Consider the following 16,919-nt stretch of genomic DNA (forward strand, 5'->3'; position numbering starts at 1 on the left):
TTCTAGAAACAGCAGTCTCAACACATGTGGAAGGGGCCAGACAAAGTGGCACATGCGGGGAGCATTAGGCAGGTTCCTAATCAGAAAGGAGACCAGAATTCTTCATTGTGTACTAAGCTCTGCACAAGCAGAAGGAATGGGCATTTTCAAATGAGTAAATCCTCTGTGAATTCCTAAAGTGGAATAGTAATTTCCTTCGACCTTTAAAGAAATCAGAATTCACTAAAATAATGCTATTTAGATTTTTAAAATAACAGTCATTACTAGAAGGAGAAATAATGAAATGCACGAAACACATTACTCATTCAGTTTTAGAAAAAAAAAAAGGCAAATGAATGGTATAGAAATAAGCAGCTTTATTAGGATTTTTACTGAAACAGGAAGATTATTACAGTATCTCCATAGCATTTCACAGCTACACATACTACATTATTTTATCCACTGAACAATATATATTTTATCAACAAAGCCAGCCTTGTGTTAAAACTAAAAGAAACATTAGTTAGAACTTCTTCTAATATTTTGTTAGTTTAATATTTTATTACTAGATAACTTTGCTCATCATATAGACTGCACACATCTCAGCAAGTCCACTGAACTTTATGGGACTTACTTCTGAGTAGATAAGCAGATATTTGTCATTTTAGCGAATATATGACATTGTTTCTAATTTGTTTAGTTTATTTCTATGTTTCTATAAGGCATAATGAACATATGACTGGATAAAGAGACCCAAATCTTTTTATATCATTTATTCAATTTGTTATCACTGTGATATAAAAGCAATGATTTCAGGTGCAAAGCATTTAAAAGAGGTGCTTTTTAAAGTGCATTGGCATGAGCAAAGCATCTTCCCTCAAAAGCATTAAAGCAGGCACATCCTTCGGAATAACTGAACCAATAGAAGAGAATATCTGTAGCTCAGAGTTGAACTGTGGAGTCCTTGGTGCTCTCTGAGTTTGGTTGTTTGCTTGCAGACATTTCATTACTTGACTAGGAAACATGGGTAATGAAACATCTGCAAGCAAACAACCAAGCTCAGAGAGCACCAAGGACTCCAGAAGAGCTGAACCATCATGCAAGGTCAATGCTTCCACTGTAGAGTTAATTCTTCCTCTAGGACCATCAGCAAAGCAAAGCAGCTGCACACACAACACAGATAGCTAGGAAAAGGAACTGCATAAGCTTTCCAAAGGACACAGTTGCTTTAATGCTACAAGGAGGGGTCCTTCTCTCACACCAACATCACTTCTTTCAAATGCTTTGCACAGCCCTATGGATTTATTTTGTTTTAAAATGGACTAGAGGTGTTGCAAGAGCTAAGTTTACTTTAGTGGTTAAGGCATCAGGCTAGGCACGAAGCCAGCTGGGTGACCTTGGACCAGTCCTTCTCTCTCAGCCCTAGGACAGAGGCAATGGCAAACCACTTCTGAAATCTTGCCAAGAAAACTGCAGGGACTAGTCCAGGCAGTCACCAGGAGTCAACACTGACTCGAAGGCACACAAAAAAAAAGGTATCTCAGCAAATTGATACATTCAGATCTAACTGGAATAAGCAGCAACACCCAACCTGATACTTTCTAGATATGTTTGGACTCCAATTCTATCATCATTGGAGAATATTGGTGTGGGGAAAGTTGATACAAGGAGGAGGAATCTCAGAGAACTTTAGAAGTAACAAAGCAATTGCCGATTCCAAAGCAGAGAAGTATTTGTTTCTGCCAAAAATGGCTATTTAATTAGTAAATTCATATATTCTCCCCTCATACTATTATCTAGTACAATGTGCATAGATGTCAGTCGTCGATGTTTCCTATTACCATAATTTCAGGCAAACCCGTGCAATATAAATGAGACTGTAATGTAAATGACTGAACACTCTGAGAAGTCAACTCTCACTTTAATCTCTAAAGACATTCCAAAGAGATAAATTTGGCTTAGTTTGACCTGCATTCATCAGCAAAGCTGCTCCTGTCTTAATTATGCTATGTGTTAATATTTAAGAAGCTAAGTTATTGTATTTTATATATTCCCTTGCTGGAAACATTTTAATAGATGATATTAACTAAATTAACATTATACCCATGCAGCTGGAGAAAAGCCTCTAAATACAGACCATAAAACCTGTGCTAAGTTTTTGGTTCAGCCAATCATGGCTAGCCAGCATCACCAGCCATTATTGCAACATGACAGTGAGCAACCATCTGTAGGGGGTCTAAGAGGAAGGGAATATCCAGCATTATATAGCCCAGTATTTACTTATTAGCCAGGATGACTGGAATAGAGGGGACTTGCTAATCAATCAGCAAACCATATTGGCATACTGCTGTGCCACAGTAGTAACTTCTGTTTCCTGTTAGGAAGCTATTTCATCAGAAATATGAGGATAGCTGTAACCAAACTAGGTACATTTGGATTTCACTGCTTCGAGCACTGTATCCCATTTACTGTTATTACGTTCGAATTGCTCTTTCCTAAAGTTGTGCTGGAATATGTCATTTAAGTCTTCATCCTCTGCCGCAGATATTATTTCCAACTTCTGTGCAACTAGTTTAAGGAGACCATACTGTTTTTCTACCAGAGATGCAACGTCCTTAAGCCTGAAGACAAAAAAATACATTTGTTATAGAACAAGTATGTAGGTTATACAAGCTACAAAACCTGGGTTGGCAACCAGTGTCCTAGAGCTGCATGCAGATGTCTTGGTCATACCCCGTGAATCCCTCTAAAATAGGTTTACTTCTATTTAAGTTTAAATTTAAAATAAATTTAAAATATATTTAATTTTTGTCTTGACCCCACTGACATATCACTCAGAAAACCTAAGAGAAGCTGCACATTCTTGCTATAAAACTATTTAGTGTTAAATATGAGGATTGTCAAGGTATTTAATTCCTCTCTCCTGGAGATGAATGCACTTAGAGCATTCTTAAATTACTTTAACAATACGATTCCTTTTCCAGATCTCCCCTCATACTATTATCTAGTACAATGTGCATAGATGCCAGTCATTGATGTTTCCTATTACCTATTTTGATTAAAAAAGACCATAACAATTCACAGTAACAATCTGTATATAAATTGTTTTAAAAGTATTTGTTTTGAAACAAGCTTTTGTAATTCAAGGGTTATGATCAGTTTAGTTTTACAACATGGCTTACTGCCATAGAGAACATAGCTTCATTTTTACTACATCCTGTTCTTCATGTTTTGGAATATCTTAAGGTAGAAGTGATGCAGATTCATGTTCTTCAACCAATGCAGACCAATGATAGCAGAGAACAACTGATCAGCTATATTTTTCTATATAGGGCCCTGTAATGAAGTTGGTATTTACTAAAAGTTGAGCCTACACATGCTATGAGGAGTAATAGCATTTCCCTTACATTAGCTCAAGTTCTTTTTTGTTTCAGTCGGATTTGAATCCATCCTTATTCTAATAAACATAGTTAGTCACTTGTTCATTGCCTCCTCAATAAATGAATAACACAAGCCCTTCATTATCTGTTCTCTCAGTTGGAATATTATTTTGAAAATATAAAGACTGAGAAATTCTGTATGATCTAAAATTGACTTGACTCTGGTGAGGAACACAGCCTGAGATGCATGTCAGAATCTTTCACTACCTCCAGCATTCTCACAAATATACTGTGAGAACTACTGAAAGATGGTTCAGTAAATGCCTGCTTCTGCCTACAGTAAAAATAAGGTCCACAGTCTGTGCATTGTATTTTAATAAAATTCTTGAAAGTAAAATACTGTCTTTAACCTGCAAAATCATAATTCTACCACTAACAGAAACTTAATTACTAAACATTTCCTCTTCACAGGAATAACAAATACCTGTACTTCTGTTTCAATACTTCTAGTTCTAATGTTGTATTAGCACTCTGTGTATCAGCTGCTATACTATCCCATCCAAAGCAATAGTGGAACACACTCTGTTAAATAAAAATAAAGTAGGAATTAGTAGAAATGGCAAGAATTCTTCTAATAAACTTAATATTGTAGTCCATGGAAATCAAAACTTGTTTGAACTTGTAAGGTATCTCAATATTCAAGCTTTATTCCAAAACAGTTAGGAGCCAGGTGTGTCCCCAGTTATATCATCAACTCTGCAGTGGAGTTCATTGTTCTCCAGTTCTCCTGGAGAACTTCAGAGAGAACTTCAAACTTCACTCCTTTTGGTTTACCTGTTTGTCAGACCTTTCTCCTCCTTAGCTCTTCTGATGCTTTGGTAGGGGACTAAAGAAATGCAAAGAGCAAAGGAAAGGTACCTCCATTCTTCCTCTTTGCACTCACTGCCAAAGGAACAATAAGAAATAATAGAAGTGGGATCGTGGGAGGCCAGTCATGCAAATGTGAGTAGATTAATTGGTACCGCTTCGGCGGGAAGGTAACGGCGTTCCGTGAGTCATACTGGCCACATGACCCGGAAGTGTCCTATGGACAACGCCGGCTCCAAGGCTTTGAAACGGAGATGAGCACCGCCCCCTAGAGTCGGACACGACTGGACTTTACGTCAAGGGAAACCTTTACCTTTACCTTTAGCCCTTTTCAGCCATTACAAAATTGAAAACATGAAGAATCGCATTAGTTTGGCCCTCTCTATTCTTTCCTCTCCTCCTGTTTTTTGGGGTGGGAGGCTGGATAGAAATCATAAAACCCAGTAATTCTTTTTTTAGCTTACCATAAAGCCACAATATCTAGGTTTATTAGGATACAGAATGAGGGATTCTTGATCAACTCTACTGAGAAACCAATATGGCAGTTTTTTCTCCAGGTTTGTGTGAAGATTAACCTAAGAAAAATGAATAATCTTGAATCAACTTGCTAGCAGAATAAAGTAAAGAATTGTGCCATCAGAACTGGGCTGTCCATTCACTCCCTAGATTAATTATGCATGCAATATAGAAAAACAGTTATAACCATAAGCTTAGGTAATGTTGATGGTCATTTCTGGACAGAAACTAAGTTAAACTTTTCCATCTCCCCTCCCAAAAGGTACATAGGAAACTTACAATTAATAAATTAGTCTCTGGTCAGGTCACTTCTCATAACAGCATTTTAACACCATATGGCTTAAAGAAAATGTTTCATATATTATAAATCTTTATAATAATTAGAAATGCTGCCAAAAAGTGAGGGAATACTGGAAAAAGTGTTTTAGAGGTAACAGTGATATGTTAAAGACTGAAATGAATCTGAAATGTAAGATGTATATGACGGAAGTAAAGTATGTGTGAGAGTAAACTGAGAGCTTAATGAATGGTTCAACACTGAACAGGAAGCAAATAAAATATGTGTGATGTCTCTTATTTGTTTAATGTATTTATGATAAAAGTATAAGGAATGCTTAGAGACATGTTGGTCAGGGATGTGAATGTATGCCAATTATGCCATATTATTGGACGAGAACATTAATTTGCAGTGAATATTAGCTAGAATAAAACAACCAGGAGTATAGATATGAAAAGTAATGAGTCAAATACCAAGTGAATTGTGTTTGACAAGGAAAGTGGAATAAGAAATTGCAAGTGTTGGCATTTCTTTGTTTTTGCACGGACCAAGCCACTAGGTTACCATGGTAATTGAGTACTTTCTTAAGTATTGGCAGGTTGAAGAGGTCGAACTTAATTGTCCTCAATTTGGATGTTAAAAGCTGCATTGCCTGGGGGAGGAACTTGCCTGGACTTGTTTTTAGTTTCACTTTTGTAGCCTTGCAGCCCAGTTCCTCCCCATCCTCTCTGAGCACATGTGAATGCACAGTTGTAAAATATGTTTTTGTGCTTTCTGTAAATACATTTATTTTTATAGAAATGCCTGGTCTGTGTGATTTTTCTGATCTCTTGGACCAAATGCTTTCCAGCACACTCTGACAGGTTATGGGCCCAGTAAGCAGCCCAGTAAACCCCAGAGAGAGCAGAGAGATCATCTCCACACCTCACGCACATTTAAAGGCAGATAGCAAAGACCTGTGAAGATTTTCTTTGGAGCCACCTGGAGATTTTCCAGCCATTGCCAGTCTGCAGGACAAAGAAGCCAGCTGAGGTGACTTGTATGTAAAGGCAACAGCAGGGAGTAAAGTTACCCTGACAAAAAAGCTGTACAAAGCCTACCTTGCAGAAGGAGATAGCCTTCCTGAGCATTATATTCAGCAGCTGTTTGTTGAGTTGCAGGAGAGAGGAATGGAATTTACACCTCTCACAAAATCATATATCCTGCTGTGCTCATTGAATGAAACATGGGACATGCTGATTTGTACCCTGGAGGCTATGCCTGAAGCAGACCTCACCCCATCATATGTTACACAATGCTTACTCGCTAAATGGGAGAAGAGAGGGGAAAGACACCCCCACCCCACATCTCTTCTGGAAAGCTGCAGCACCAGAAAACAAGGGAAAAGAAGGGAACAGAAGCTGAGGTCACAGTGCTAGCCAGCCAGCGATGCTTCAATTGTGGTTCAGCTGGACATTTACAGAAAGACTGTGCCTTGAGACCCAAGGGTAGAAAGACAAAGAAGAACAAAAGGGCAACACAGAAGAAGGCTCTTCAGACAACCCAAATTGCACAGGTTGCTGAGAAGGGTAATTCTGATGTATGGGTGTTAGATTCTGGGGCCAATTGTCATTTATGTAATTGTAAAAGCTCTTTTGTGTCACTGTCTAAAACAAACAGAGTGTATCTTTGGCTGATGGGTCTATGACGAAAATTATGGGACAAGGTGACTCGTATTTATCCTGCTTGGGAGAAACTGTGAAAGGTGTGTTGTATGTGCCAAATTTACAGTCAAACCTTTTAACTGTGGCACAGTTAGCTGCAATAGGGTATGTCATAACATTTAAGAAAAATGGTCGTGAGATATGTAAAAATGGAAAATTGTGTGCTACTGGTATGTTAAAAGACTCCTTGTACATTGTGCAAAATGCAAGGAAGCCAAGCTGCAAGGCTGCAGTTGGCAACACTCCATATCATGACCAATGTGTATACCTGATGCATAGGAGATTTGGTCATGCTAATTTCAGGTATATAGCACAAATGCCACAGCTGTGTGCTGACCTAAAGATAAAACCCTGTGACAAATACTCAGACTGTGTAGTTTGCAAAGAGTGCAAAACACATAAAGTTCCTGTAAGTAAGCACAGTGACAGAGTTACAACTAGACCTCTAGAAATTGTACACTCTGACATTATTGGTCCTTTTGCTCCAAGTCTTGGACAAGCAAGGTATGCAATGACCATCATTGATGATTTCTCAAGATACACATTTATCTACATCTTAAAACATAAAGATGAGGCATTTGAGAAATTTAAAGGTTTTGTGACATGGGCAAATGGAAAATTCCCTAGGCCTGTATCTGCACTCCAATGTGATAGAGGAGGAGAATACCTTTCTCACAAATTCAAAAGGTTCTTAGCAGAAAAGGGGATAGAACGAATTCTTTCTAACCCTTACACTCCTCAGCAAAATGGTGTTGCTGAAAGAAAGGGCAGAACTTTGCAAAATGCAATGGAATGCATGCTTAAAGATTCTAGGTTATTGTTCAGATTTTGGGCAGAAGGGATGTCCACCGCCTGTTATGTACAAAACAGACTGTATAACTCTGTGATTCAGGAAACTCCATTCCATTTGTTTTATGGTGTGAAACCAAAGGTAAACCATCTTAGAGTGTTTGGTAGCACTGCATGCGTTCGTATTCCAAAACAGCAGAGAAAGAAAGGAGGCCCCACAACAAAGAAAGCCATCTTTGTTGGATATGAACAAAGCCAGAGGAGCTACAGGTTCATAGTGGGAGAGACATTAATAATTAGCAAAAGCGCTTCTTTTGCTGAGCAAAACTGGGGGAGATTAAATTCTAGCTCTCCAGTTGATCTAACAACAACAGAACAGCAAGGACTTGCTGATGGTGATCTTTTGCCTGATGAGGACATTAAGCCAGAAAAGCAAACTGAAGATCTGTCTGATGAGACACATGCTTCTCAGGAAATGATAGGAGTCATCATTTAAGCCCTGTATTACCTCGCAGATTTCAGAGAAGTAATAAAGGCGTTCCTCCATCATGTTTTCAGGCTGAAACAGTAAAGGCATTTCACATATTCACAGAACCTGAATCCTTAGAACAAGTGAATGCTTTACCACCTGAGATTGCACAAAATTGGCATTCTGGCATGCAACAGGAGTTAGCATCCTTGAAAGAAAATAAAATATGGAAACTGGTAAATCAATGAATGCTGTCTAGGTTGTAGGTGGGTTTTCAAACTGAAAAGGGATGCTGATGGCAAAATCCAAAAATATAAAGCAAGGTTGGTTGCAAAAGGGTTCACTCAAAAAAAAGATTTAGACTTTGACAAGACTTTTGCACCAGTTACTAAAAGTGAATCAATTAGATTACTGTTAAAAATTGCTGCACTCAAAGGAATGTCAGTTCACCACTATGACATTCAAACTGCATTTCTCTATGGTGATTTAGACCACAAATTATACATGCAGCAACCCCCTGGCTATGAAAAAGGGGAGAATCTAGTCTGTGAACTGCAGAAGTCAATCTATGGGTTAAAACAAGCTGCTAGATCCTGGAACCAAAAAGTAGATGAAAAACTGCAGAATTTTGGTTTTGAGAAAGGAAAAGCAGATCCATGTGTATATATGAAGAAAGACAAGCAAGGCTGTATGTATCTATGCATTTATGTTGATTTGCTGCTGTTCACATCAACAGAAAAACGAAAGCTTGATTTTGAAGCCTGCATGAAAAGCCATTTCACATTAGAAAGCCTTGGAACAGTAACAAATTACCTAGGCTTGGAAATATAGAGAGAAAAAGATGGTAGCTTTCTGTTAAGCCAATGTAGTAAAATTCAAAAGCTCCTAGAGGATTTTAACATACAGAGTTGACAAAGAAAATTGGTTTGTGTCTTACTCCTTGGCAAAACAAAGGGGAGTGTTGGCATTTGTTTGTTTTTGCACGGACCAAGCCACTAGGTTACCATGGTAATTGAGTACTTTCTTAAGTATCGGCAGGTTGAAGAGGTCGAACTTAATTGTCCTCAATTTGGATGTTAAAAGCTGCATTGCCTGGAGGAGAAACTTGCCTGGACTTGTTTTTAGTTTCGCTTTTGTAGCCTTGCAGCCCAGTTCCTCCCCATCCTCTCTGAGCGCATGTGAATGCACAGCTTGTAAAATATGTTTTTGTGCTTTCTGTAAATACATTTATTTTTATAGAAATGCCTGGTGTGTGTGATTTTTCTGATCTCTCAGGCCAAACACTTTCCAGCACACTCTGACAGCAAGATATAGCTAACTGGTGAAAAACTAAAGCGAACAGAAGAATCCATGTAACTTTGTAGAATGTTTACTAAAAGTGAAAGTGGATGGATAAATTTTAAGATGGGAAAATGTTGGCAGAATAGTAGTAGTATATGGTCTGTTGCAAGGAATGAGTTTGTCAAGAGAAGTGGAACTGCATATATGAGCATGCTTTCATCACTTTGTTATAAGGAAGTGTGAGTTGGATTTGTCAGGGGAAAATATAAAAGTTGAATTTAGTGGAAGTGGGATTCTTCAGAAGTGTACGTGGTAAAACAAGAAAACGATCAAGAATAAACTCTTCCTAAATAAACTCTGCCAAATGAACTTGGATCGAATACAAATATAAGTGACCAGCAAGAAAGAAGTACACTGAGATACTCTTGTGATGTATAGAATAAGGTTCAGATTGCAAAACAAATACATGAAAGAAAAGTAAATGGGTTGAGAGGAAGGCAAAGACCAAATGTTGGATAGAGTTGATGAGATCCTCAGAAAGGAAGATGAAGAGAATTTTAAACAAAGGCAATGTCTGAAGCAGTGTATGGACATGATGAGAGTAAGGATGGTTTTCAAGGATTAAAAATTAGAGAAGCATTGTTGCATTTCTTATTTTCTTACCTTACACCTTTAGTTTCTTTGAAACACTATTTTTATGCCACATCTATGCTTTGCATAATGTTGCTTACCGATAAAGGGCATAGTGTGATGGTTATGTATGTACATATTATGATATCTGTTCTTGGATTTTAATACATTAAAGATCCCTTATTTTCCCCATCTCTAGGTTTCTAGAGTTTCACATGACTTATCAGAAGAATAATTCAGGCAATTTTTTTTAGTTTACTTCCAAGCAATGAAGGGGGAATATTAATTCCTATATATAATCAATATCAAATCTGTTATGCACATCACAAACCTGCATTGCTATTCTTTTCATTGCAGCAAATTTTTGCACCTCTGCAATATCACCAACAGCCAAGCCAATCTACAACACAGAAATCAGAATCAGCAAGGTTTTTTTATGCTTTCCAAACATATCAATCCTGTTCTCTTAAATAGTAGTTTTACTGAAATTAAAACTAAAAAGTCCTACCATCATAACAGGAATCTAACATATATTCCAATAAATCAAAACATTTGTTTGCATACAAATCCAGGCAGATTTTGTACAATAGCATATAAAAAAAACAAGGATGGCATATAAGAGAATAGTGCATAAGTTTTAAAGCAGTGATTTGAGCATAATTAAAAAAATGAATATCCTAGAAGGTAATAAAAAACAATAAGTACCAAGGGAACATAACAAAAGTAACAGATGCCCAGGAAAAAAGAGGTGCAGTTTTAGTGTGGTCATTTGACTTGATATTTCTCTAACCGCAAACTCAGCAGCAGTCAGAAATGGACCTCACGGCGATCATCTGAGCTAATGGTCCACATAGAATAAAGTGAGCCTTGGATTCCTTCATCTGTGGTCATTGACGGTTTTTAATCTGCCACCCGCCCCAGCACACTGAATTGAACTAATTTGGAATAAAATGCATAGATGTCAATTCCAAGTAGCAGCCTATATGCAATATTTTGAGAATCTCCCTTGTGGTTTTCAAAGAGAGTCCCAAAACACAACACGCCACAGTACAATAATCTTATATGGAAGCTATTAGGAAACTTCTTTTTCTGCTGCCTCTGTGTCATCGATGAAGATTCCCAGTCATCCAGGTGGAATTGTCTGTAGGTTGAGTCATGGCAACTGGATTTCTTTCTTTCTATTTATTTATTTGATTTTTATCCCGCCTTTATTATTTTTATAAATAACTCAAGGCAGCGAACATACCTAATACTCCTTCCTCCTCCTATTTTCCCCACAACAACCCTGTGAGGGGGTTGGGCTGAGAGCGACTGGCCCAAGGTCACCCAGCCAGCTTTCATGCCTAAGGTGGGACTAGAACTCAGACTCCTGGTTGAAACGTTTCGCTGCTTGTCCAAGCAGCTTCTTCGGTCTGGGCAAAGGTTGGTGAGGGGACCCCATATATGTCTTCCAGGGTGGCTGCATTGTCCCTACACCTGAATGGCTTGTTAACTGTGCCACAGAGGTGTGGATTGTCTTTGGGATGTCTTACTCCTAAATCCCTTGCTCATCCCCAAATGGATCATTAAGTGTGACCTTCCTGGTGAACTTGTGGTCTTAATCTTCCTGGGGACTAATGAAAGAGCAGCATGAAAAATGGGGGACAAGTTGTGTCTGAGGCCTCTGCCTCTATTGAGGGAAGGATTTTCCACTTTGGCATGAACGGATTCCTTAACCCCTCTCTCAAACCACCTATCTTCTCTGTCCAAAATGTGAACATTATTGTCCTCAAATGAGTGTCCTCTTCCTTTTAGATGAAGGTAAACTGCTGATTCTGGTCCTGTGGTGTTGACCAGGTATGTCTGCCCTCAATAAGCCAAAAAGCAAATGTTGCCAATGCCCATTATTTACTCCTAATAAATTATGGCAACTGCTCCATCCATATCTCTAGTAATATATTTTTCCTTAGCCAAAATAAAATAAATGTATGCAGTTCCAAGCTATGCGATCAGCCTCCATACTTAATATATTTAATTCTTACCAGCAAGTTCATAAGAAGAATTGGGATAAGCAGAGAAAAGATAATGAGTATTATAAAACTCAGGAATGGACGAGGCAATTTATTGGTGAGCATTGGTTCAAGGAAAGCATCACGATAGTTGACATCTCCTAGCATCATAGAAAATGTTTGCATTACTGAAAGATATGGAGTACCATATGTTTGCTAAAAAGAAAAAGAGGAAAGATATTAATTTATATTAATAAATTTAATTTAATAAATTATTAAATTTATATTAATTATATTTATAAACCCACAAAGAGTTCCCTTGTTTTCATATGTGCTCTGTTATCTCAAATATTACTATTCCTGTTCTTTTTAAATATATCTTTAATTTTCTATTTAACACACCTAATAGATATTTCCATAGATTTTTTAAATGCCTTAAGTGCATGAGCTGAGGAATATTTTAAGCAATCCAAAGAATATCCATGGATAGAGTTTTTTAATCACATAATCAAATCTATGCCTTCTCCTTCTACCATCTCACATCTTGTGTATCCACCAAGACCTACAGAACATCAACCTGAAGGTGCTGTTGTATTCTTCTGTCACATTTAACTTGGATTAAGTAATAATAATCTCACTGAACAATCCAGTTAAAATAATTTATCTGCTGTCTTTCATATACATTTATCTGAAGGCAAATCAAACAAAAAATAACAAATATATAGACCATCAGTTTCTATAGCAAAGTTTATATTTCATCTCCAGTTAAACAAATTATTTTAATTAGAATAAAATTTTATTTTTTTATTTAAAAAACTTATTTTAAATTAGAACTTCTTCCCATTACTTAAAAAAACACTTACATTTACAGTTAATAAATATTTTAACACAACAACCTTACTTTCTGGGATTTAAATATAATTAAATATAATTACAGTATCAATTATTTTAATATAATTTTGTATTTTATTATGACATTCCAAACCTGTGAACCAAGAAGAACATAGAAGCTGAGCCCAAAGGCTAACATTAAAAAAAAGAAAACAGTAACAATCCTGATCAGAGTCCTCAAAATTTCCCAAAACATCACAACGTATATTCCATAACTTTCAAATCTGGGAAGAGAAAACACAAGAGAAAACACAATATTGAATTTAAGAGGTATATATAATTTTCTTGTACTGTTAATCACATGACACTTTTGAGAAGTCCTCTCTTTATTTATTTATTATTTATTTATTTTCTACCCCACCTTTATTATTATTTTTTAAAGATCACTGGTATTTTATTTGTCCTTATAATTTCCCAACCAAGAAACGCTTCTAGATAAGATTCTCATTTTAGTAACTCTGCTTCTTCATTTATACTGATTCAACCTTCACTCCCATTTGTCCTGCGCTTTTACTGGAACATAATGTGGCCCTCATGGGTGGAGAAGACAGTGAGGTTGCCTTGTATTAAAATATGAATTAGGTACTGTATCTACTTATGTATGCTGTAAATCTCACATTTTCAAACTGGATTAATATTGGAGAGTTTTTCTTTTTCTGTTGTCATATGCTGTTGCAGGATCTAGCTTACCTTTGTAAATAGAGCAAGAAGTTTGTCCAAGATAAGAGTATGGCAATTGCACCACAGTCCCACTGTAAATGAACTGGTAACTTCACAAATAAAGATGACACAAAAATGATACTTGTAGTATAAATTGTCCAGTCAAGCAGGTTAGAATAATCCAACAAATACTTTAGTTTCTAGGATATAAAAAAAAGTTAAATGTTAATATTGTTGAAAATGAAGTAAATCAGATAGGCATATGTTATTATTTCTAATTAATTAATTCTAATTAACCAATTATGGAGAGCCAGTTTGGTGTCCTGATTAAGGCACCAGGTTAGAAAGACCATGAGTTCTAGTCCTGCCTTGGGAGACTGGGAGTTCTAGTCCCACCATAGGCACAAAGCCAGTTGGGTGACCTTGGGCCAGTCACTCTCTCTCAGCCCTAGGAAGGAGGCAATGGCAAACCACTTCCAAACTTGCCAGGAAGACTGCAGGGACAAAAATTAACTCAAAGGCACACACACAAAAAATAGATCATAATGAATAATGATTTTCTTCCTAAAGAACATCATATTTAACTACACATAAAATATTTCAAGTAATATGAAATAAAGGCTACAACATGAGCTAATACCTGTTGGAATAGCTGTATTATTTCTTTGCAGATACCAAATAAACTCATGATAAAAACTAAGCACATACAAACTTTAATGAAGTTTGAATCCTGAAATGAGAGAGAAAAAAAAACAAGAAATGAAAGTAATGGGTAAATAGAAAACATTTTTTTTCATTCCTTCTTTAGTACTATTATACTGATGTGGAAATTGCCCAATATCTTACATTATTAGTTATGAGGCATCCCATATAACCCTGGAAATTGAAGTCTGGTGCCAGGTGGTAGAAGATTGTCCTACACTATTGAAAAATATGCAGAACTATAGAAATACAGAAGTATGAAAGTATTCTATAGAAAAATAGAAGCAGTTTGACAATGCTCAATATTCTTCAAATTTCTGTTCCAAAGCTATTATACTACAAGACTGAAACCAAAACTCCCCAGTATCACCCAGTATCCCTAGGAGGGGAGAAGAGAGAATTCTGAGGCCAGAAATATTCCCAGGGTCCAACTCCAACTACAGAGGAAATAAATTATACTAGTTACACTATGAGGTATTTCTAACTCCACAGGGATCTAGAGCAAGGATCCTTTTATGGATCTAGAACAAGCATTCTCTTATTTTCTTCAGCTTAGTGAACTAACTCTAATTAACTCCTGACTATTATGCAAATGAGTTTTTGCACAGCATGCAAGCCATGGAAGACAGTAGCCAAGATCCTTAGCATCTCATATAAATGCAGTGCCAGGTCTTTAACCAACCTTATTATGCCTGTTATGTGAACTCAGCTAACTTATGCAGGACAGCAAATATTTATTTTATTTATCAAGTGTGTCACTGTCCATCTCCTCCCACCAGAGGGACTCTAGTGTATGCAGTAAGGGGCATCATAAAATTCTGTAGTTACAGATATAAGACCTCCTCAATTCCTGTCACATCCCCCAAAGTGATGTCTTTGTGTTGTCCATAATATACAAGCATTATTTCGTTATAAAACTTCTGGGAACCCGTGTACCAAACGTTGAACAACGTTTAGTTATCTTAGTTATCATCTGTTTCCTGACTTTTCCTCCCTTCCCATAAAAACTGTGTTCCCTGAATGTTTGAAAACATTTGAGTTATAGCTAGGAACAGAGCTGCACAATTAGTGAGCCTAGACTTGCATGTGACCCATTAAAAAATATGGGTCAGTGTAATCCCAAGAGCCACTGCAAACATTGCTGTTAAATTGTCATTTTTAATTACAGAAAGACAAATATTAATGGTTAACAACATTAACTCAATTAATCACATTTAAATTTAATCACACTTATTTTTGTATTGATCCGTCGTAATTTCTGTCCTAACTTCATTCACTTTTTTGGAATGTGGCTGTTCAGACTTCACTCAAAGGACAAGTATGGCAGCATATCCCTGATTTAGGGTCCAATCAAGACCAAGGTAGCCTGAGGAAAGGTCATACTTGAATATTTCTCCAGAGTTCTAATGGTTCTAGATGACTCCATAGATACCTAAGCTGTATACTCTAAGTAAATGCAAATATTGAAAGGAAGCATATACCTCTTTGACTTTCACATGAAAGTGCAATCTGGGTAAATATTATGCTCCTGAAATATCTATCTGAAAAAAGGGTGTATCCATGTCAATAAAATCAATCAATAAATGCATTGGAATTCACTTTAAAATGTTAATGTTTCTGTAGACTTGAAATACTGTTTTCCAGTTCTATTTACTAATACTATAAGAACTTAAGAACTGCTTTTCTAGATCAAATTAAGATCTGTCTTTTCTAGAGTTCTAACAATGGATAATTCTTGGAAGATCACAAAAAATAAATGAAAGCAAATGCATTTATATATGTTATTTAGTCCCAGGTTCAAGTTCATTGCTTTATTGATAGAACCAACTACAAGCAATGTAATGAATTAATTTTATACCTTTTTATCAAAAGGTCCATATTTAAGTGTTGCATTGAAAGAGACACTTGGCTCTAAACTGGTGATCAGGAGGGTCAGAGGTATTAAGCCAAGGGAATACACAGCCAGATTCATAAGATGTGCTCGAAAACCATAGGCCATCCTGTAAAGTAAAATTGCATTAAGTGTGAATTTCATAATATAAATGATCACATTTTCTACATCAATGGGAAGAAGTGTAAACAAGAAGAGAGTCTAAGAATAAAATTGAAATTGGAACACCTTTTTAAAGATCACTTTCTAATAATTATGATTATGTTTATATTTGCTATATTTGCAACTGCTGCTTACTGCAGGATATTGTAATTCTTATGTGTTCTTTCCATCAACTATTAATTAAATCAGTTTTTGGATTTCAAAGAACCTAAATTAGAACAAAATTTAAAAGAAAATTGGATGCCTACCACTTCATAAGCAAATATTCTGTACAAACAGGATGACTAAGCAGTTCAACACGATTGTGACGCACCATGGCCTGGAGAAAGGCAGGGGAAAAAAAGGCAGAAATGTCACTTTACACACAACATATTGGATATATTAAAAAATAATATGCCTTGGGATTATTTATTTATTTTCTATCCCGCCTTTATTTATTAATTGTGGAACATTTATCATATTCTTAAAATATGTATTTATACATTTATTGGCACAAAGATGACAGTTGTTCTTCATCAGCAAATAGTTGTAAGGCTTGTATTCTGCCAGCAATTAAATGTGATTTTAACAATCTGTGTTTATCAAAACGAACAGCTTGAAAATAAGTGATTATTTGGGTTGGGGGAGAGAGAATCTCAAGTCAGTTCTAATGAATTGTAAATTTAAGGATATTACAATGGCTCCTTAGAGATTATTCCAAATAGTTCTAGATTACAGTTTTGGCCTCTACAGTT

At 36.4% G+C, this 16,919-nt stretch overlaps 1 protein-coding gene across 1 annotated transcript in view; it reads right to left on the reverse strand.

The window, feature by feature from the left end:
• Positions 1 to 341: 341 nt before the first annotated feature.
• Positions 342 to 16,919, reverse strand: part of TRPA1 (transient receptor potential cation channel subfamily A member 1) — a 38,731-nt gene continuing 22,153 nt past the window's right edge. Inside the window, exons 18-27 of the mRNA XM_063299391.1 lie at positions 16,434 to 16,504; positions 15,991 to 16,132; positions 14,071 to 14,160; positions 13,461 to 13,630; positions 12,865 to 12,994; positions 11,913 to 12,095; positions 10,223 to 10,291; positions 4,691 to 4,801; positions 3,844 to 3,941; positions 342 to 2,600 (exon numbers count right to left, since the gene is read on the reverse strand). Coding sequence (XP_063155461.1) covers positions 2,402 to 2,600; positions 3,844 to 3,941; positions 4,691 to 4,801; positions 10,223 to 10,291; positions 11,913 to 12,095; positions 12,865 to 12,994; positions 13,461 to 13,630; positions 14,071 to 14,160; positions 15,991 to 16,132; positions 16,434 to 16,504 — 1,263 coding nt within the window. The 3' untranslated portion in view covers positions 342 to 2,401. The remainder of the gene's footprint in view (positions 2,601 to 3,843; positions 3,942 to 4,690; positions 4,802 to 10,222; positions 10,292 to 11,912; positions 12,096 to 12,864; positions 12,995 to 13,460; positions 13,631 to 14,070; positions 14,161 to 15,990; positions 16,133 to 16,433; positions 16,505 to 16,919) is intronic.

This window comes from Candoia aspera, chromosome 3 (genome assembly GCF_035149785.1).
Source record: "Candoia aspera isolate rCanAsp1 chromosome 3, rCanAsp1.hap2, whole genome shotgun sequence".
Classification (NCBI taxonomy): Eukaryota; Metazoa; Chordata; class Lepidosauria; order Squamata; family Boidae; genus Candoia; species Candoia aspera.